Below are 22,333 nucleotides of genomic sequence, written 5' to 3'. Positions count from 1 at the left end.
TCATTCTTGCATTGGGGACAATACACATAGAGTAATAGAAGATCATAAAGAAAGAAAACCCATGCCATGGAAAAATCCCCATACTTGAAGTCAGCACTATATTCAAACTGCTGCCAACTACCTGTGTGACTCTTAACCAAGCACTTCATTTTCCTGTACATCAGTTTCCCTGTATAGAAAAGGCAATACTCGTATTGGGCTAACTATTTAATTAGAGTTGTCTTGCAATAAAGACTTGTTCAATATTTATTTGAAACAACTTAAAGGCTTAGCTTCCTTTGACTCTATTTCTCCTTGATCTGAGTTTATAGATGTGTATCACTATTCCAAATTCAGGGACTTTTCTTAATTCACATTGGGAATATTCCATTTCTAAGATTTTAAGAAGATTGAATTTAACAGGAGCTTATTTTTGATGTCATTTGTGTTTTTAACAAAATGTTCCTAGGTTGGAAAATGTTTTTCATTCATTTATTCATTCATTTAGTTGTTCCTTAATTTGTTTGTTTTGGTGAAAAGGGTAGAAGTTGACAATGTCATGAACAGATGACTGGACTTAAAATCAGAAATTTGAGTTTGAATATTGCTTTTGATACTTCCTCACTATGTAACTCTGGAGAAGTAGCTGAATCTCTTTCAGTTTGGTTTTCTTACTGGTAAAATGGGGGCTGTGATAGCACTTAACTTTGCAAGACTGGATGAGACAATGTCCATCAAGTCCTTTACAAATGTTATTATATAAATATCCATAGAATTATTATTTGTAACTAGAGGAACTTATCCCTGACCAAGGGTACTTAAGTCATAGAAACTTCACTTTGAAACATCTTCCTTTGCTTGTATCCTTATAAATCTAATGCTGGACCATTCATTTTTCAGGAGGCAGGGGGAAGGTATCCGCATCTTTTGGGGAAAGAGTGAGGATCAGTCCCTCTGGTCCCGCTGGAATCCTTGGTCCACAAAAGTTCCTTATGCTACTTTTACGGAGCACCCCATGAAGAATAGCAGTGAAAAATTCAAAGAAATTTGCAAGGTAGGTATGACTTTGGATGGTTCCCTTGGGAAAGACAATCTCAAAACCCACACATATCTAAAGATATGGATGCTAGAAACAGTAGATGATTAAGGAATACACTCAGATTATTTAACTTAGTCTACCTTCAGTGTGCTACTTAATGCCTGTTTGACCTTAGAGATACTCTTTCTTTTATGTGAGTCTCAGTTTCCCCAAAGTGGAAGGAAGAGTTGAATTGGATCATAAATACTCAACCTGATCTCTGTACTTTTAAAAATATTTTATCAATATTTTCTGTTTTTTACATCAACATACTTATTCCAACACATATCCCACTTTTCCCCCTTCAGAGAATTTTCCTTTATGGAAAATATTTGTTTAGAGAGGGAAAAAAAAACAGTTAGAACTGATCAATACATTCAAAAAATTCAAGAATATCTGCAAGGTCTAACCTTCTACCCTCCACAAAGGGTAAGTCGATGATTTCTTATCTTGCCTGTTTGATTTTTACACTTTTGTTACATTTACTTTTGATTTGCTAGTATATTGCTCTTTTTGTTTATACAATTGTAGCTATTGTGCATATTGTTTTCTTGGTTCTGTTGAATTTACTCTGCATCAACTCAATAAATCTTTTTAGGCTTCTCTGTATTTATCACATGGATATTTTAAAGCACAATAACATTTTGTCATATTTACATACACATTTTTTCTTTTATTTCTCAATCACTGGGTATCTACTTTGTTTCTAGTTATTAATTTTCATAAAAAAAGTACTGCAATGAATATTTTGGAGTGTATGAGGAATTTTTTTTTTCCTAAGCAATAGTTTCCTTGGGGTATAACCATAATAATGGAATCACTTATTTAAAGTGCCTGGACATATTGGTCATTGAATTTGCATAATTACAAACTATTGTTCATTCTAAAAATGGTTATGCCATTTCACAGCTTCCCTAACAATATATGAAAATACCTACCCTTCTACTCACTCATCCAAAGCAAAATGTCCAGGGTTAGAGTCTCTGTCTCTCTCTGTCTCTCTCTTTCTTTCTTTCTTTTTCTTCTTCCCCTTCACTCCCTCCCCAGCTCAGTATTCTTTTATTTGGGTGGACATTAATCTTTCTTTATGGATATTATAAATGATCAATGACACCTAAACATTTCTGATCCTTATTTTCTTTTTAGCTTATTTGATGCACTTCTAGAGGCTTCTCATGGGAGAGGGATGTGATGAATGAATATGATATGCATCAAACCTTATCTGTCCATTGAAATCAAGAAGATCTGGGTTCAAAAATTTCTGCTTTTGACACATGCTAGCTAAATGACCACTGATAATTTGCTTAGGTTTTCCAAACCCTAGGAAATTCTCCAAGAAACACTCCATTGATGTTACTGATAATGCTGAAAAGCTGATGATCTATTCTGGTGGAAACACTTTCTATTACAGATGTTCCCCCACCCCATGTAATCCCACATCTGGAGCAAATATCATTCTTCACTTCCATATTTCCCATGGATCCTCACTGTAACCCTTTAAGGGACATAGTACAAATGTCACCATTCCCATTTTTCAGATGAGAGAATAGAAGTAGGGTTCTGATTCTAAAATTCTCTTTCTACAATACCACATTAATTTTCAATTTAAATTTAGATTCCAAAGCACTCGCTCGTCTTCCCACCATATCTTCTCTTCTTTGGCCCATGTGCCTGAGGGTCCTCCTTTCTATAATCAAAAATCACAGGAAATAATCACACAGGGAATGAGAGCTATTCAAGTCTAGACTGTGAAGACCTGACTCATTGGAGATACAGGTTCTGGTAATGTTTCCTATTGTGCAACCTGCACGTGGCAGCAGCCTATGGCCAGAGGGTTGGAAGGACTCACCCAACAAGGGAATTTGGACCCCTGGGCATAAAACCTGTTCTTGTCACCCTGTGTCAACAGGAAGCAAGGGGTGGCTTTGCCCGTGAAAGGGGAGACGGTGTGTTCGGAGCTTTGTTGGCATTTGAAGTGAGCCCCTGTGGAGGGCCCAGCAACAATGGAGGTTATGGACGGGAGACGTACAGAAACAAAAGGCCCAAACCACCCAGCAGCTTGCATGCAGCCGGAGTTGTTATAACTTGATCCTCTTTTGTTGAAAGAGGGGAAGGGGGCAGGATTTCAGACAAATATGCTGCTAGTGGCATTAATGTCAGGTTACATGACTTTCCTGTCACCCAGACTGAGTGCAGCTGCCTGAAATTCTCCAAATGAGAGCCTTTGTGTCCCTTCTTCACAATCCACACGAGCCCCTTCTCTTCTCCTTCCATTAACTTCCTTGTGCATAACCGGCAAAGATAAATTGCTCAAAATTAAATATATTTGATTCTGAGGAAGTGCCAAAGTTGATGCAGGAGAAAGTGTATCTATCTTCTTTTTTGTTCTCCCTTTCAGAGAGATGGCGCATTATAATAAAGCCTAAAATTTAGGGGAAAACACAGCCATAGATTCTTACAGGTCTTGACATCATATTTTGCTCCTCAAAAATGGCAAGTGTTTCCTTCTCTTCATCTACATATATCTATATCTATATATAGATATGTTTAGATAAATGGAGCTGAGCAGCTGGGTGGTTCAGTAGATAACACATTGCATATAGCATCAGGAAAACTCATTTTCATGAATTCAAATCTGGCCTGAGACTGGTCAAGTCATCTTATCTTTTTTTTTGTCTCAGCTTCCTCATCTATAAAATGAGGCAAAGAAGAAATAGGCAAACCACTGCAGTGTCTTTGCCCAGAAAACCCCATGAGTATGTGTGTTTATGTGTGCATATGCACACATGTGTCTGCATCCTATATAATATATAGAAACATGTATATAAAGAGACAAAAACACTATATAGAGCCATGTGTCTCTGTTGAAAAGAGAAAAAAAAAATTATAGAGAGAAATAAAATGTGACATTTTTCTTATGTCCTTATATTGTTATATTTTCTTATATTTTTTCTTATACTTATATCCATTTCACCCGTACGCAACTCCGTGACTTCCTTTGGGATTATCTTAGCAAAGATATTGGAGTGATTTGTCATTTTTTCCCCTCATTTTATAGATTAGAAACTAAATCAATTTATTTATTAAATTCCTTAGAGTCAGACAGCTAGGAAGTGTCTGAGATGAAATTTGAACTCAGATTCTTCCTGACTCCAGGCCCAATATTCTGTGCCCTGTGCCAGCTAGCTGCCCCTTTTCATTTGTGTGTGTGTGTGTTCAAATACAAATATAAACATTTATATATGTGTGTGTGTGTGTATATATATATATGTGTGTGTGTGTGTGTATGTATGTGTGTGCTGGGTGTGTATATGTGTACATATATATGTATAAATGTGTATATATATACATATATAAAGAGGTAGATATAGATGTATACAGATACACATTTAGACGTACAAATATGTGTTTAAATCCATATATGTTTAAATAAGTACATATATATACTTTTTCATATATACATGTATAAATATGTATAAATAAATGCATATAGATATCTATTATGTATATCTATCCCTGCTCTTTATTGAAACCATTACTCATTTGACTTAGAAAACTGAGAGCGATCAGAAGCTGAGAATGGTTCACTGTTGTCCTCCATGCTTAAAGAAAACCAAAATGACATCACTATATTGGGTTTAAGGGGCAATGTGTCCAACTAAGGTTGATCAGACCAATGTGAGCTCAGATGACTCTACCACATCTCAGTCACAAAGAATCCAAATGATCATTTGGAGGGGAGATGACTCTAAATTTGTGCATCTGACATTTCTTTTGTGCATCAGTGATTCTGCTTTGCTCGTAGAGCATAGAACTTGCTTTGTTATAGCATGCTATGATGGACAGTCCTATGCCAGTGTTTCCCACGTCCCCAAATCAATATTAAAGTTCTTCTGAGAGAGTTTGAGCATGTATTTATATTACTTCTTATCATCGCCACGTGAGCGCTTTCCTGGTATGAGTTCTCTATAAAACAGTCTTTTAGGCAAACATAAGTTTGACATTCAAACAACATGGCCGGACCAATGGAGTTGAGATCTCTGCAGGAGAGTTTGAATGGCCAGTGATTTAGCATGTGAAAGAACCTTAGTATCCATTGCCTTATTCTGATATTTGATCTTCAGAATCTCCTTAAGACATGTCAATTTCCTGACATGGTGATTCTACTCTGTCAAGGTTTCACAGGCATAAAACAATGGCTCTGTAGGTATGTAGTTTGGTAGGGAGTCTATGACTCTTCTCTCCCACACTTCCCTAAAAACACTCCCAAACACTAAGCTAGCTCTAGTGATACATCCATCAACTTCATCCTCTATGTAGGTATCTCTAGAAAGAATATTGCCAGAGTAATTAAACTTATCCACAGTATTCAAAATTACTCCGTTTGCTATAGTGGATGTTTCCACCTATGGATAATGTAGTGCTGGCTTGTGGAAAGCCTCTATTTTCTTGGTGTTTATTGTTAGACCAAAATAAAACAAACAGCAGAGAATCAGTTCCTATTTGGTTGCATCTCAGTCTCAGAGACCGCACTAAGTGCACAATTCTTTGCAAATAAAAAGTCATGCACCAATTCCTCCTTGATTTTAGTCTGGGCTTGTAGCCTTTTCAAGTCAAATTATTAATTGTCAAGGCAGCAGCTAACCTTGATGGTTTTGTTCTCAGATCTTGGGACTACTCTGCTTTCACTGAAGGAAATATTCATTGCCTGAGAAAACCACTTGTCCACTTGTTAGATTAATTGATAATGAGTTAATTATCAAACTCAATCAATAAGCTCTTTTTTTTTTTCAGTACTAGCTAGTTCTTGGAGATAAACAGAAAAATGCTTGAGGAGTATCAGCCTTCAAAGAGCCTATTCAAATATTAATAGAAGATTACATCGACATAAATAGGTATATGCAATATACAGAGAATATAAGAACTAGGTAACTTTACAGAGGAAGCTTCTGCCTACTGGACCACTTTCCATTGGACCACTGTTTTTCTTAGTGGAAGCTAAACAATCATTGATATTCAACTATCTGATCGTTTTGTTGTTGTTCACTTGACCCATTTCTGGCAGCTCTTAAAGGACTTTCAAGGAATTTCATTTGATCTCAGAGTTAAACAGGCACTCCTGGAGTTTATTTAATAGAGAAGTAACATGGTCATATCTGCACTTGAGAGAAATTCCTTTGGTAGTTGAATGGAGACTGGAGTAGAGAGAGAAGAGACTTGAAACAGTGAGATTCATTAGCGTGTTAATCATTATTTTTCATCATGTAGTTTCTCATAACACCTTGTAGGAATATAAATAAATAAATGTCAAGTACTGAGAATTTTATTGGACATTTGTATGATTTTAGATCCAGCCCCAAATTTTGCCCACTCTATCAATTTTGTACATTTATTTGATTACATATCCAAGTCAACATGCCTTTACTTCTGGGTCAAGACTGAATATTCACATAAGCACATTCTGTTCAGAGGAATTGGGTCCTCCTTTTGGAGGGAATTAGTTGGTGTCCACTGAGGTCTGCAAGTGGAGTTTGATGCACCCATCTTCTGAGAGAAAATCATTCACTATTTTTTTTCTTTTTTCAAGAGTGATTTAAAAAAAAAGAGCTTTTTATTTTCAAAATATATGCAAAGATGGTTTTCAACCTTTATCTTGCAAAATCTTGTGCTCCAAATTATTCTTCTTCTCTCCCCTCTCCCTTAATTTAACAAGTAATTCAATATATGTCAAATATGTATGATTCTTTTATACATATTTCCACATTTAGCATGCTGCACAAAAAAGTCAAATCAAAAAGAAAAAAAAAACAAGAAAAAAAAGCAAGCCAACAACAACAAAAAGGTGAACTATACTACTATACTATATTGAGATCCGCATTCAGTCCCTACAGTCCTTTCTCTGGTTTCAAATGCCTCTCCATCACAAGACTATTGGAATTGACCTGAATTATTGAAAAGAGCCACATCCATCAGAGTTGATCATTACATAATCTAGTTGTTGCTGTATACAATGTTCTCTTGGTTCTACTCATTTCACTCAGCCTCAGCTCCTGTAAGTTTCTCTAGGCTTTTCAGAAATCACCCTGCAAGATCATTCACTTTGGATAACCTCTACAAATTCTTCAGCTACTCCCTGCCCTCAGCCACTCTGTCACATGGTGGACCATTTCATCTCTGATTTTACTCTTATTCCAATTGTCATTCACTCAATTATTCATTAATTCATTCATGTTTTCACTAAACTTTTTAAGTATGAAAACAACCTATATGGGATTTTTCCCATTGGTTCTATAGTTTTTGCAAATCATATGGTTATATCCTTCTCATCCTGTCATTCTTAGCATCACAGATTTAGAACTGAAAGGACCCTTAGAGACCATCTAGTTTAACAGTTTCTCTTTATGTATGAGGACCCAGTTTTAGAGATCTGAAGCGATATGCTCATGATCTCATTGTTTGCACGTGTCAGGCAGTATGGAAACCCACTTGTTCCTCACTACTGATCCATCATTTCGCCAACTATGTCATACTCTTCAGGTAAGGACAAGTGAGGAACAACTCTTCGTGAGACTTTGTGAAGGCACTATTTATAGGATACCATAGATAGCAGTATAACTGAAGGATAATGTCCTATAATGTAAATGAAAATCATTGCCTTTGGAGTTAGAAGAAATAACATCAAATAACCCAATTCTGTCCCTTATTACCTATGGAAGCTTGACCAAGTCACTTAGCATCCCTGCACCTCACTTTGCTCTTCTATAAATTGAAAGTCAGATTAGATGAATCCCAGATCTCTTTCATCTCTACATCTCTACTTCTAGGATGCTAAAACAAAAACACACTTCATCTGGCATTCCAAATAGAAGGATTTCTTAGACTGGCAAGCTCAGTTGTGGCTGGCAGACAGGAAGTCATTCTGTAGTCTGTATACCACAAATATTTCGCTCAGAGGATTCCCCCAGCCCACATGAGCATCACTGGTTTCCGTTGGCTTTGGGACAAGATAGCTTCCTGCCAGCCACTCAGAGTGTAGGTCTGTCCTAGAATGGGACCAGAGAGGGGGAAGGGGCTGGAGACTCATCTTGACTTCTTCTGCTGTGAAAACTCCTCTTAATGGCGAGCAAATCTCACCACCATGAATACACTCCCAGTTTTTGAAAATAACAGTATCCAAGATATGTTTCCAATTCTTATTATGCTCTATTCTCACCTACAATTCATCAATTCCCTTTCTTCCTTTAAGACCTAAATTAGCTAACATCTTTTATATAAAATCTATCATGATCTGCCCCAAATTATCAGTGCCCTTTCCTCACAACTGCCTTTTATCTATCTACTTTTATTTTATTGATTATGTTTACATTTACTCTTTATACACACATGTATAATCGTTTTACCCATTAGAAGGTAATCTTCTTAATGGCAAGAGATTCCTTATTTATATATTATTATCCCCAGAATCTCATAAAGTGCTTAGCACAAAGTAGATGATTACTAAGCCCTTGTTGAGTGATTGATCGAGGGTGTCTCTCCCTTGGGATGAGACTCACAGAAAAAAAAAAAAGGAGTTGAGTCAAAAGCATCTCAGTGATTTTTCAAATTCTGAATATTATGAATCATGGTAATACCCAGATAATAACACGGAATAGTAATAAATCAGTTGAGGACGAAACACCAGAGCCAAAACTTAATCTGGATGAAAATTTGGACTGTGGCAAGGGTCACAAGATGGATCCACCTGGAGCTCTCTGATTCATCAGACGCTCACACTTCTGGTTCATCCCTGAAAGCCAGAACCAGCTTCTTTCTGGGTGGTTGGACAGAACAATGGGTCTTTTTAGAGAGTGCTTGTTAAGCTTGAATGAACTCCGAATGAACTGTAACCCACAATTTAATCCAGGTTATGGAGACTGTTGCTGAAGAAAAAATACTGAGAGCTCATTATAGAAAGAGGTTATTCCCAACATGCTTCTCTATAACTATCTCTTTTTTCTTTTCTTTTTCCTCTTTTCACTTCTCACTCTTTCTTAAGTTTATTATTCCAGTATCATTACACAACCACTCAACTCTTGTGTTCCTCATAGTTGGAGCATGTTGTTGAAATGCTATATACATCAGAAAGATTCAGATCTTAGAAAGACAGATTTATAACTGAACGGGACCCTTGAGGTCATCCCATTCATCTCTCTTGTATTATTTAGAAAGATACTGGACCCAGAGAAGGGAATGCCCAAATTCACATAGGGTTTGAATCCAGATTGCTGGCTACAGATCAAATGTTCTTCCAATTATTCTACCTGGTCTTCTTTGAATATGAAGGGAATTTCAAAATTTGCTAATCTAACATCTTTGCCAGTGAAAGGAAAGTCCTAAAATACTGTCACAGATGTGGCAGAGAGAATTCTTTTTCAGATATTGAAATCAAGTCTGAGATTGTCTGATTATTGACTTCTGAATACTATTGGGCTGAAAATTTACTACTGGTGTCAAATGGAAGAATGTCCCGTGGGTGACAGAAAGGCTTTGCCAATACATGTTTATAAAGAATAAAGAATAATAGCATCTCAAGAATTTTGGGCAGAGAATCTGGAGGAATTACCAGTGCTCACACTATTTTGGGGATGTCATTCCAGTCAGTCATCAATGCAAGCACTTATATATCTATTATGTTCTGGCCATTAATCCAAATACTATAAGAAAAAAAAAAAGATAATCTCTCATTTCCAGAATTAAATACAGAATTATCTATTTAATATTCAAAGACCTTCATAATGTCCTCTCTCCAACCTTTCCAGTCTTCATATACCTTACTTCTCCTCATATACTCTCTGATTAAGTGACATTGACCTCCTGGTTTTTCCATCAGAAAGACTTTCCATTTCCTCACTCTAGACATTTTCAAATTCTAGTCATTCCTATATCTGAATTTTATTCTTTTCCCATCTCCAGAAGAAGTTTCTCAAACTTCCCTCAAGTCATAAATCCCATAAACCCCTTGTACTAGACCCCCCAATTCCTTTCCTCCACTGTTAGTGCTTCCTCTTGTTAATAATCACTAACTGATCTTCTATAAATCTTGTCTGCATGTTGTCTCTGTCTTTACATTGTGAACTCCATGAGCGTAGCTACTGCTTTAGGATTTTGCTTTTGTTTGGATTTCTAGGCTTAGCAGAGTACCTGTCACATAACTGTTGGGTTTTTTTTAATGTTTTAATTAGGATTTGGTGCTAATTGAATGTTTTAATTAATTAAATTATCAAAAGGATCTTAACTGACTGAAGGATGAAGCCCTTTAGGACTTACCTATCAAGTTGCATTAGCTAGGTCAATGTGTAAGCATAGCAATAGTGAATAAAAATAAGAACATGAAATACAATCATCACATTTATTATCCTATGTGATCTTTCTTAGGCTACCTCATGGTCAGTTGAGCAGGGCTCATGATCCCCATTTTAGAGATGAGGAAATCGGGGCACAAAAAAATTGATCAGTCTGTTTAAGATCCCACATTTTTTTTTTAATTAAAGCTTTTTATTTACAAAACATATGCCTGGGTAATTTTTCAACATTGAGCTTTGCAAAGCCTTCTGTTCCAAATTTCCCCCTCCTTCCCTCCATTTCCTTTCTTAGATGGCAGATAGTCCAATACATGTTGAATATAATGAATGAATATATATATGCATATATATATATACATACACATATACAGATATATATAATAAAATATATGTTAAATCCAACATATATACACATGCACACACACATATTTATACAGCTACAAGATCCCATATCTAACAAGCAGTAGGATCAGAACCAGAAATCAAAGTTCTTTTTTCAGATCAACGTCCATTTCCTACTGTCCAATAGTATCTCTACCTTGAGTGATATTTTCTTGGTTACTTTGGAGACAATGAGATGCATGAGTTTATAGAAGTAGCAAAGCGCTGCTCACTTGCTGGCAATTTAAATGACTGAGCAAGTCGTGGTATATGATTGTGATGGAAAATGGTCATGTGGTAAGGAATAATGGGCTCAATGACCTTAGAAAAAAATCTTGATAGACTTGCTCAAAATAATAAAGTGTAAAATGATCAGAACCAAGAGAACATTGTATATAGTAAACGATATTGTTGTAATTTCTTTTTGAGCATCTAAGTCATTTTGACTGTTATAAATACTGGAATTAACTAGAAAGGAAATAGAAAGAGAGGTGTTATCTACATTCAGAGAAAGAACTGACAAATAGAAGTATGTATAGAATAGTTTTATACACACACATGTTTGTATCTAATGGAAGTCATCTCTAGGGTGGGAGAGGGGAAGAAGGGAAGGAAAAATGGGGGAAAAGGAAATTAAATATATTTAAAAGAAATTTCAAATTGTACATAATAGATTTATAATTTCATGTATAATCATCATCATCATCATCATCATTTTCTTCTTCTTCTTTTCCTATTTCTGCTTCTGTTGCTGCTGCTGCTGTTATGGAATTGCTTCTTTTATTCCATAAAATTAACAACAACAATGCTGAGATGGGCAGACATGTGGGTGGGATAGATTTGTGGTAACAAATGAGATGAACGTCACAAATGAACTTTGAAAGGATAGGCACAGCAAATGGCCTCAAGTTGTCTTTTCAAGCTAAATTGAATTGGATAGAATAAGAGATCCCAGGGAACCCAGACATCAGTAGGATGTCTTTCCAAGAGCCACAGATCACTGGGGTTTCTAGCTAAACCTGGTATCACCTGTGGAGAAGTTGTCACAGGAGAGGAGGGGACAAGGGATGGGTTCACCTGGGCTTCAGCAGCTAGGCAGACTATTGTGTGCTTCCTATTTTAATGAATTGTTCTTACTAACCAAATCCTAAACTCTACTCTCCTAAAGCAGTGTAAATGTTCTAGTAGCTGTTGCCAATCTAACGAAACTCTTCAAGACCTATAAATTTTTCCATGGAGTTTTCTTGGCAAAAATACTGGAGTGACTTGCCATTTCTTTCTTCAGGGTTTCACCATTTTACAGATGAGAAACTGAGACAAATAGGAGTTAAGTGATTTGTCCAGGGTCACACAACTAGTAAGTGTCTAAGGCTAGATTTGAACTTGGTTCTTCCTGACTGCAGGGCTGATGCTCTACCCACAGCACTATATAGTTGCCAAAGAAGTCTTGAGAGACGGTCTTCATTCTTTGGCGGTTCAGATTGTCCAATGACGCACATTTTAGTTCCTTAATTAGATAATTATCATAGAAATCTTAGGCAGCAACTATGCTCTCTGTACTCATTCAGTGTTCTAAGTACTTTCTGAATTCTGGCATCCTGGGCAAACCCTTTCTTATTACATACTAAGAACATTTCTATTGGTCTTTCTCAACTTGAGGATTTTCTGTTTTGTTTCCCCAGATGTCTGCCTTTACAGCCAAACTTGTGCCTGCTGTTCAGAATGCTCACAAGACCTCCTCAGGACCTGGAAGAGGAAAAGGAGTCATAGTCTCCACAGAACCAATTCTCATTGAGACCTACACTGGTCTGATGTCATTCATTGGGAATCGCAACAAACTGGGCTATTCCTTGGCCCGGGGCAGTGTGGGATTTTAAAATCACATTCTATAATGAGGGCTATCAAAAGACATGAAGTCACTTTAGGGTTCCTGGGCTATTTTCCTTTGCAGTTCTGCAAGTCACCTTTCCTTACAGTCATCCCTCCTTCTCCTCCACCCCACAGGATTTATGACATATAGACGTATTTTCTGTGCTGCTTAATTTTTACCAAGTATGAAAGTTTTATAAACTAAGATACTGTTTAGACCCTTATACAAAAATTGAGATAACACTTAATTAAAGTAGAAATTCATCATCAAATTAGTGTCTGAATATGAAATGAGTTCTGTGTACAAATATATTCTCCTCCAATCTCAACTTTTGGTGGAGGTATATCCATTCTCAGGATCTCAGTCATCCTCAAGCTCTATGTAATGGGCTGCCAAATTGATGGCCTCCATCCTTACTTCTCTCTTCTACCCCATCTCCCAGTGTCTGCCAGATATTTCCACCTGGATATCCAGATCACCTCAAACTCAACATGTTCTGCAAAGAAAACATAGTGTTTCCACAGCACTGTTGTTTAGTGGCAAGGCCCCTGGAGTCAGAATTGATGTATCTGAATTTTAGAATTGATTCTAATTCAAACTTTACTTGTGACTTTGGGTGAGTTCTTTCTCATTTCTGTACTCAATATGTTCATATAAAAATGATAGTTTGAAATTTGATAAATTCTAAAAATTATTCCAACTTATAATTTTTATGATTTTTATATATATTTTCATTATTTCCCATCTAAGTGATTTTACTGATTGTCCATCTGATATTCACTGACCACACGTAAGCCTATCATTATAGGGTCACTTCATTAATCTTCCTAAGGCATTTCCTTTGTAAATAATGATGGGTGGTGGTGGTCATGATGATGGTAATAATTGTATAGTAACTTAAGATTAATGAGGCAATTTATGTTATCTTATTCGTTCCACACAACAACCCTATTATTATCCATATTTTATAAATGAAGAGACTGAGCCAGAGAGAGGATAATGATTTTCCCAGGATCAGACAGCTAATAAGTATCTCAGAAATTGAACCTCCTTGATCAGAAAACCTTGAGCATTTAAAGACATAATAGTATCTCCAGTTTCTCATACTAATCTCTTCCTTATAAATGCTCTCCTGATGTTACAGTGTCAGAAGTACATGTGTGTTCCTATGATTTTTCCTTTGCATGTGCTATTCTTCCTCCCTGGAGAACTCCCTGTGTTTTTTCCCACTTGTGTGAACCCTACAGTTTAAAGTTCAGCTCAGCCACAATGGCTCCTCTCTAGAGCCACTTACCAATAGCCTCATGTTTGAGCAGAACAGCTTTATTTCAACTGTTTCTGCCTTGATTTCCTGTGTGAGTCAGTTTATTCTTGCCATATCTCTTTGTGCTGTCATTTTACATTTTTATGTATGTATTCTATCTCTTCAAGCAGAATGTAAATAAGCCCTTAAGAGTAGATATCATAAATTGCACCTCCTCTTATCCCTAGCAGCTTAGTGTCTTATTTACACTAGTCATTTCAAAAGATATTGCATAGTTCAGAGCTTAAGAATTAAATCAGGAAACCTTGGGATTTTGTCTGCTTTTTAATAGTCATGTGATTTGAGGCAAGCACATCATACTTTCTGTGCCTCATTTTTCCCATCTGTAAAAAGAGAGGGACAAGGGTACCTATTCCGACTGTCTCATCACATTGCTGTAAAGACTCCATAAAACCTATAAATAACGGTCTTTATAAAGCACTGGGTAAACATCAGCTACCGGAAAATGGAAATATAGCAATCATGATTGGTACCAATAACAGATGACTGATGATGCAGTTGACAATGATAATGGTAGAGCAGAATTATGGTGATAAAGGTAGTGAATGCAGCAAGAAGTTGAGGAGTGCTGCGAAACCAAAGCCACCAAGACTTTTTATCTGATAAATGTTGGAGATGATTTTGGGAAGACTGGTACACTAATGAATTGTTGATGGAGTTGTGAACTATACCAACAATTCTGAATAGTAATTTGGAACTATGCCCAAAGGGCTACCACACTGTACATCACTTTGATCCAGCAGTATTTCTATTGGGCTTATGTCCCAAAGAGATCTTAAAGGAGAGAAAGGGACCCACATGTTTAAAAATGTTGGTGGCAACCCCTTTTGTAGTGGCAAAGAACTAGAAATTGAATGGATGCCCATCAGTAGGCTGAATAAATCATGGCATAGGAATGCTATGGAATATGATTTTTCTATAAGAAATGATGAGCAGGGTGATTTCAGAAAGGTCTGAAGAGACTTACATGACCTGATGCTAAGAGAAGTGAATAGAGCCAAAAGAACATTATACCCAGCTATAACAAGATTATGTGATGATCAACTCTGATGGATTTGCTTTTCAACAATGAGGTGATTCAGGACAATTTCAATAAACTCATGATGGAGAAATCCTTCTGCACCCAGAGTGAGAATTATGGGGACTGAATGAATCACAACATATTATTTTCACCTTTTTTTGTTGTTTCATTGTTTTGTTTCTCATTTTTTTCTTTTTGATCAGATTTTTCTTGTGCAGCATGATAAATGTGGAAAAATGTTTTTAAAAATTGCACATGTTTAGCTTATGTTGGATTGTTTGCCATCTAAGGGAGGAGGAAGTTAAGGGAGGGAGGGAGAAAAAAATGAAACACAAGGCTTTGCAAGATTGAATATTTAAAGATACCTTTGTATGTAATTTGAAAAATAAAAAGCTATTATAAATTAAAAAAAACATTGCTGGCTATTGGGCATTATCTATAGAAAGTTGCTATTCATATGCTATTCAAGTCTCAGATAGGAAATAAATACATAAAGGCTGTGAGTCTCCAATCACATAACCAATCAGCATAGTGGAAAAGTGGGTCTTGAATCAATGAAACACATGATGTGTCTATTTGGTTAAAGAAAGGAAAATGAACAAAAAAAGATCAAGTCCTGGAGAATCAGGACTATGTGAAACATTCTAATGAGAATCATGGACATCTATTAGCAACATAAAGGCACTATGTCTGTCCATGATGGAAGAAAAGTGGAAATAGGCCACAAAATAGAAGATTATACAAAGCTCACGCACTTATCGGGTAGTTTTGATAAAGACTAATTTACCACTGGAATACTCATCAGGGATGCCTCTCCTCAAGCCTGCCCAATATGAATGATTCCCTATGATATCCTGTTTTTAGTGCTTAAATCATTTTATAAAGAATAAGAAAATAGCCAGAGCATGTGTCTCTGCCTATAGCATGCATGACTTGGATGGGATTGAGAGAGTATTTTTAAATATTGTCTTTAGGGAGGACTATTCAATTAAAAATTGAACAAAGCTGCTAGTTTTTCTAATTTGCCAACAGGGAACCCAGGAGGAAAAATAAAAATTCCTCTGTTTTGTTAGAATGATGTTTAAGCCTCTTCTTACTCTAAATACAACTTTTGTTTTAATTTTTGGGTAATGTTGAATGATATTTTCACCCTAAGACCAGTTAATGAAGATTGAAAATCAAGTTTTGTGAGTATGTCAGTTTTTTCTGCTTTTCTATTCTGTAATCATTAAAATTATTTACGCAGGGATTCTGTTGATTTCTGAAACTCCAAATTAACATTTAAAAATAATCACTTCTTAGATTTCTATTCATACTACAGTAATACATCATTACTAATTTCTAACCATCTTCATCCCATTTCTACTCTTATACAGCATTTCCCATTCATGGAAACACCCATTAAGTCCGAGGTACCATATGAATTTCTAAGGTATAAACAAAAAATATGAGTGTTCTTTCTAGCTCTAGAACTATGATGCTATGACTTTGGGGATAGGAGACCATATGCTCATACAGAGCATTAACAGAAATTTGGGTCCTATGAGTTATCTACTTGTGGGGGAATTGAGATCCAGGCCGGGATCGCTCCTTCTCACTGGAAATATAGGTCGTGGGATTTGAGAAACTGAGGAACTGGAAGATTGAAATGTTTGATTAAGTATAAGATAAAAGTTGAAATCCTCCAAAAAGCAAGGGCAAGGGTAATGGACAGTGATCTGCTGTAAAGAGCTGAAACTCTTAAAAAGGTGTGCTTGAATCAGACAACCAAGCACTTACAGCTAATTACCTATTGGACAATAACTCTATTAGCATATACTTGGAAAAATGGCTCTTCTCACTATTCCATGCTGGCTCGATCTTTTGGTGTATACAGATAATCATAGGAGGGATTAGAGGGTGGAGTGAGACAAGCAGACTCACTTGGCCAAGGGATGGAGAGGAGAAAAGTGTGGAGATTCTGAACTCTAGTTCCTTGGCAAAACTCCTGGCAGCTTTGTCCATCCCCTTCACCTCTCCCCCTGAAGAGCAAGGACTTTACCTTATCCTGACTCCAGCTGTTCTTAAGGCCTCTAGGGAGCTAGCCCAGACTTTAGAGTCCAGGGACTAAATTTCTTGAAAATGGAGAGAGTTGGCTGAAAGTAAGGAAGGATAGTAGGCAACAGATTTCATTATCTGTATAGTATAACTGATTTTAATTGAGTGTCCCTTCAAAGAATCAGAGCTAGAAAATTAAGGCTAAAAAGTGTTATGGGCCAGAACTCTGTACTTGAAACAAGGATTCTTAGAAGGTGCTAACTCATGGAAATTGATAATACAATGGTTATCTAGTTTAGCTTGGTGATTGATAGTTCTCTACTTCAGTATGATTGATTTAATCTTACCGCAAATAATGGTTCCCTAATGATATAATGATTAGTTTATACTCAGTATACTCTAAATGGTCTAATTATAATAGAGCATATAAGCTAGGACAAACTCAGCCAGGATCAGAGTCAGAGAAGACAGAGGACTGGAGGTGGGAGCTCAAGCTCTCAGAGTCAAGGAGAGACATTCATTTCTTCTTCATCAGCCTCGTGGTGATTACTCTACTAAAACGAAGGCTGTTCCCAAGAAAACCAACAAGAACACTACAAGAAAGCATGACCAGGGACATATTATGGGCAAAATCAGGTCTCTAGAAGTTCAAATATCTGGAAAATGTGTGATACAAAGAAGATTCAATCCATTCAATTTGTAGTTCCAGAGGCTGCTGTAAAGGGACTGTGCTTGAAGAATGGTAACTAAGTATAGAGTGGATGGGATTAGAATGAGACTTGGGAAAAAATAGGTCAATTAGGAGACTGTTAAACTAGTCCAGGTGATGGGTTATGGATCACTGTGAATGTGTGTTTGAATAGAAGTGACTATGTAAAGAGATGTATGAAATGGTAAAAATTAGCAAGTGACTGGATATGTAGGATGACTAAGAAGGAGGAACTGAAATTAGCATTGAAAATAATTGGAAGAATCATAGAACCTTCAACAAAAAGAAAGAATTGTTGTCTGTTTTTTGGGGGGAGATAATCAGTTTTCTGCCTCACATTCACCTGATGGGAGTCATCTACTGCCCCTAAAACAGTCATGGGGTTCCTTGTCTGCTTTTCTGATTATCTCAGTGTACTGTCTAGCAGCTGAATAGTCAACTGGAATTGATGAGAGGGTCATAACAGATCTACACCATTCTCCATGGCTGGGGTCTGATTCAGTGGGTATGAACAAATTAGAGACCTGTATTTTTTAGGAAGGATATGTAGAGGGGCCTTCCTGTTTAAATGCTGTCTGATATCTTGTGACCGAGGCTCCCAGGTTGTGGATCCTTGGAAGTGGCTGGTACGGAGCATAACAACTCTTGGAAGACATACTCATGGTCCCCAACAGATTCCAGATGCCTGCTACTCTACAGGATTAATGCCATCAAACTGGGTTTCCAGTGAAGGGGAAATATGTCCTTAGGAGATTCTGCCAATCTTTGAAGATCCAAATTATTTTTTACATTGGGTTTTGTTTATTTTTGCAGAAACCACTAATGTGGGACATAGGCCATGAAGAATTACAACATAATTTTCTTGTCCGTCTCTCCTCTTGAGGTTGGGAAAACTTGGTTGATTTTCAGAAAGAAAACAAAAAAGGCAGACTTTGGCTAACTTCCTTTTGGCTCCTTTAAGGGAATTTAAAAGTTTGTTCTGAAAATATTTGTTTACTTATTTTGTTTTTCCTTCAGATTTATCCCTCAATGTTCCATATACAAAATATCATATTTGGATAGTAATACAAATCCCCATTCTGGAACAAATCTACCCGACCCTAAATCCCCCTTTTTTCCTCTTTCCCAACCCCCCAAACCTTTTCTCACTGTGTCAAATATTGTTACAGTCCCCAGGGCAATGAACTTCTATTGAGATGGCAAAAGGAAATGTTGAAATACTTAGCTGTCCTGTCAATAAGAATGGAATGAAATGTTGTTGCATTGTTTTGGCAGCAGTTCACATACAGAAAAAATTGGCAGATTATTGTAATAACGCAGCATGAACATCCTCCCCTGTCCCTTTGCCCCAAGAAGGTGGAATTTGCTGGCAGTGAGCTACGAAAGGCCAATCAGACCTCCCTAAGTTCCCACTCAAAGCTCAACATCTCTCTCATTGACATTTCTCTCCACGCTTGCCCATTTTAAAGTAAGTATGAACGGCCTCCAAATAAAATTTCAAAAGATCTCAATGTAGAAAACTCAATTGGAAGACACTCATGAAAATTTTCATGAATATATTTTTCATCACAAAAGTTCTTGAGTCTCTTACCTTAAATCTCATCGGAGGAGGTGATTGCATTAAGATTCCCAGCTGGAATCACTTTATATTATACTGCAAAATCATCAAAACATAAAGCAATTTGTGGGATTATAGTGCTGGCTTTCCCCCTTCGCTTTGCATATCTTTACTGTTTCTCCAGGTCTGTATTTTCTTTAGAGCCAGCCATGGTGTAGCACATACTCTTTCATTGCTCCTCATTTTCTCCAAAATGTGCTAGAATAGTTGCTAATAATCAGTTATCTTCAGGTGTATATTCCTTACAAGATTATCTCTAAGGCACAGAATCTATACTCCAAAATTGTGACTCAGTCATATCTACTTACCAGAAAAAAAGAATGGAAGAAAGGAAGAAAGAAGGAAAGAAAGAAAGGAAAGAAGGAAAGAAAGAAAGGAAGGAAGGAAGGGAGGAAGGAAGGAAGGGAGGAAGGAAGGAAGGAAAGAAGAAAGAAAGAAAGAAAGAAAGAAAGAAAGAAAGAAAGAAAGAAAGAAAGAAAGAAAGAAAGAAAGAAAGAAAGAAAGAAAGAAAGAAAGAAAGAAAGAAAGAAAGAAAGAAGGAAAGAAAGAAAGAAAAAAAGAAAGAAAGAAAGAAAGAATGAAAGAAAGAAAGAGAAAGAAAGAAAGAAAGAAAGAAAGAAAGAAAGAAAGAAAGAAAGAAAGAAAGAAAGAAAGAAAAAAGAAAGAAAGAAGAAAGAAAGAAAGAAAGGAGGAGGGAGGAAGGAAAGAAGGAAGGAAGGAAAGTAGGAAGGAAGGAAGGAAGGAAGGAAGGAAGGAAGGAAGGAAGGAAGGAAGGAAGGAAGGAAGGAAAGAAGGAAGGAAGGAAGGAAGGAAGGAAGGAAGGAAGGAAGGAAGGAAGGAAGGAAGGAAGGAAGAGAAAAAGAGAAAAGGAAGCATTAAACTCAAATTAAGACTCATCTAGGTGTGGTATAGACTTTAGCTTCATTTTTTTTTCCCCAGAAGGAACAATATATCATGATGTTAAGGTGAAATAGTGGATGATGGTCTTAGACTTGAATGTGAATTGGATTTAAGTGAGCCGGAGTTATATAAACTTGTCAGCCTCACTCTTTCTACTGGAGTCAGTGAAATCAAACAGCAGGACCAATGAAGATGAATAATAAAATCAAGGAATGGAGTGTATGGTATTGGTACCTTTACTGTCTAACCTAGATCTTAGCACCCTTCATGACTGTTGGAACAAATGATTCTCCTCTGCCCGTTCTACCAAAGGAAGCCTCTGTGTGTTTGAGGTAGACTGTACACTGAGTTATCACTGAGTGTGAGACCATTGGTTGCCCTCAGCCCAGATCAGCCATCTGTCAAGCTGGTTTTACCAGGGTTTGGCTGTTACGCCTGCTGCAGCTTCTTGGAGCCACATGTGAGAGGTAAATGACAGGCAGACACCAAATGCTCATAAGCAGCCCTGACAAGGATGCACTCCATAGCTACTACACTACTGAGTCAAAGGGAGGGTACCAACCTTATTCCACATCCCCTCCCAGAATCTCTTAAATGACCCATCTTTGAGTTGGATTATGTCCCACATAATGCAAGGGAACCCCTTTTGGTGGGACAGGTAGTGATACTATGTGATAACATCTGGAAGGGGCTTAGTTCATCCCATGGAAGCCACTGTCCTCTACGTAGTTTTTACTCTGTCCAATCTGTTAGCCTGAGGAAAAGGGAAATGGATACCAGAGCCCTTCTGAGATCTAAGGAAATGTTCCACATTTGGAGCCTCAAAATGATAAAGAAGCCACATCTTGATACTATATTGTTGGCCTTTTTGTGCATGATGAAGGAAAAAACAGGGGCTTCTTAGACACTTTTAATTTACTGTTCCTCCTGGATTAATAGTCACTAATATTAACATCCCAAATGATGGAAGGATATGAGGCCCTTGAGCAGAGGGTGACATTAGAAGGCACTTCAGTAGCCATCTAATTTTACCCTCACCAGAAACAAAAGAACCCTCACAGAGCATTCCCTTAACATAGGATTATTAATGAGTTGAAAAGTAGTCATCCAGGCCTTACTAGGTTAATTCCTTTTTGAGGAAGACCATTATCTTCCAAGGAAACTCATTGAAATTTGAGATGGCTGTGTCAGGAGATTATTCTTTCTTTTCAAATGAATGTGTCCTCTCACTGATTTGGAATTTTCTTCCCTGAAGTGGGCTGCAACTTAATCATGTTACTCTCCAGATTTTACCCATCTCATCATTTCTCTCTCTAGGGCCAATAGCACAGATCTAATCCGTCTTTCACATGGCCACTCTTTAAGAATACAAAGAGACATATCATGCTGTCTCTGAGCTTTGATAAACTGGGCCTTATAGGAACTCAATTTGAAGTCCTTCACCATCAAACATTCTCGTTTGTCAGTGTTCTTCCTAAAATGTCCCAGAGTTGAACATAACGTAACAGATGTAATCTGACCAGGACAGAGAACAGCCAAGCTCTAACTCTGGATTCCTGTAAATTATGTCTCATCTTTCAGCCAATGAGAGGATTGCATTTTTAGACCGCCATATCACATCATTATTTCACAATGAGCTTTCAAACCTCTAAAACTTCCAGCCCTTTCTTTGGAGACGGAGAATGGACCGTGAATCTCCCTTAACTGTAGGCCTAAGGAACTCGTTTTAAAAGAATCTGTCATGCTTCGTATTTTCTCTTAATTTTTATCTCTTTAAATTTGACACAGAGATTGTTGGAAATTAGCTTTTTTTCATTGATGACAGGTGGGGAAAATATCTTATTCTGATCATTATCCTAATCTACCCCTTGGTAAAGATTTAGGCCATGCCATTTTATTGATGAACTCTGATTGTGTTCTTCTGTTGCCCAAATACAGGTCTCCATGTTTCTTTTCCTTCTCCATTTCCAAGCCATGATGTATAAATCCCATCTTCTCTCCCTCTCTATCCATTATCCCTTTATGAATTATTTTTTATTGTGATTTAAAAGCTCTTTGATGAAAAGCATCATATT

The 22,333-nt window shown here is 37.0% G+C and overlaps 1 protein-coding gene across 1 annotated transcript in view; it reads left to right on the top strand.

Moving 5' to 3' along the window:
* Positions 1 to 13,183, top strand: part of TPRG1 (tumor protein p63 regulated 1) — a 148,862-nt gene extending 135,679 nt beyond the window's left edge. Inside the window, exons 5-6 of the mRNA XM_051991657.1 lie at positions 880 to 1,033; positions 12,462 to 13,183. Of these exons, the coding sequence (XP_051847617.1) occupies positions 880 to 1,033; positions 12,462 to 12,656 (349 nt within the window). The 3' untranslated portion in view covers positions 12,657 to 13,183. The remainder of the gene's footprint in view (positions 1 to 879; positions 1,034 to 12,461) is intronic.
* The last annotated feature ends 9,150 nt before the right edge of the window (positions 13,184 to 22,333 follow it).

This window comes from Antechinus flavipes, chromosome 3 (genome assembly GCF_016432865.1).
Source record: "Antechinus flavipes isolate AdamAnt ecotype Samford, QLD, Australia chromosome 3, AdamAnt_v2, whole genome shotgun sequence".
In the NCBI taxonomy this organism is placed as follows: domain Eukaryota; kingdom Metazoa; phylum Chordata; class Mammalia; order Dasyuromorphia; family Dasyuridae; genus Antechinus; species Antechinus flavipes.
This window is presented reverse-complemented; position numbering and strand designations above follow the sequence as displayed.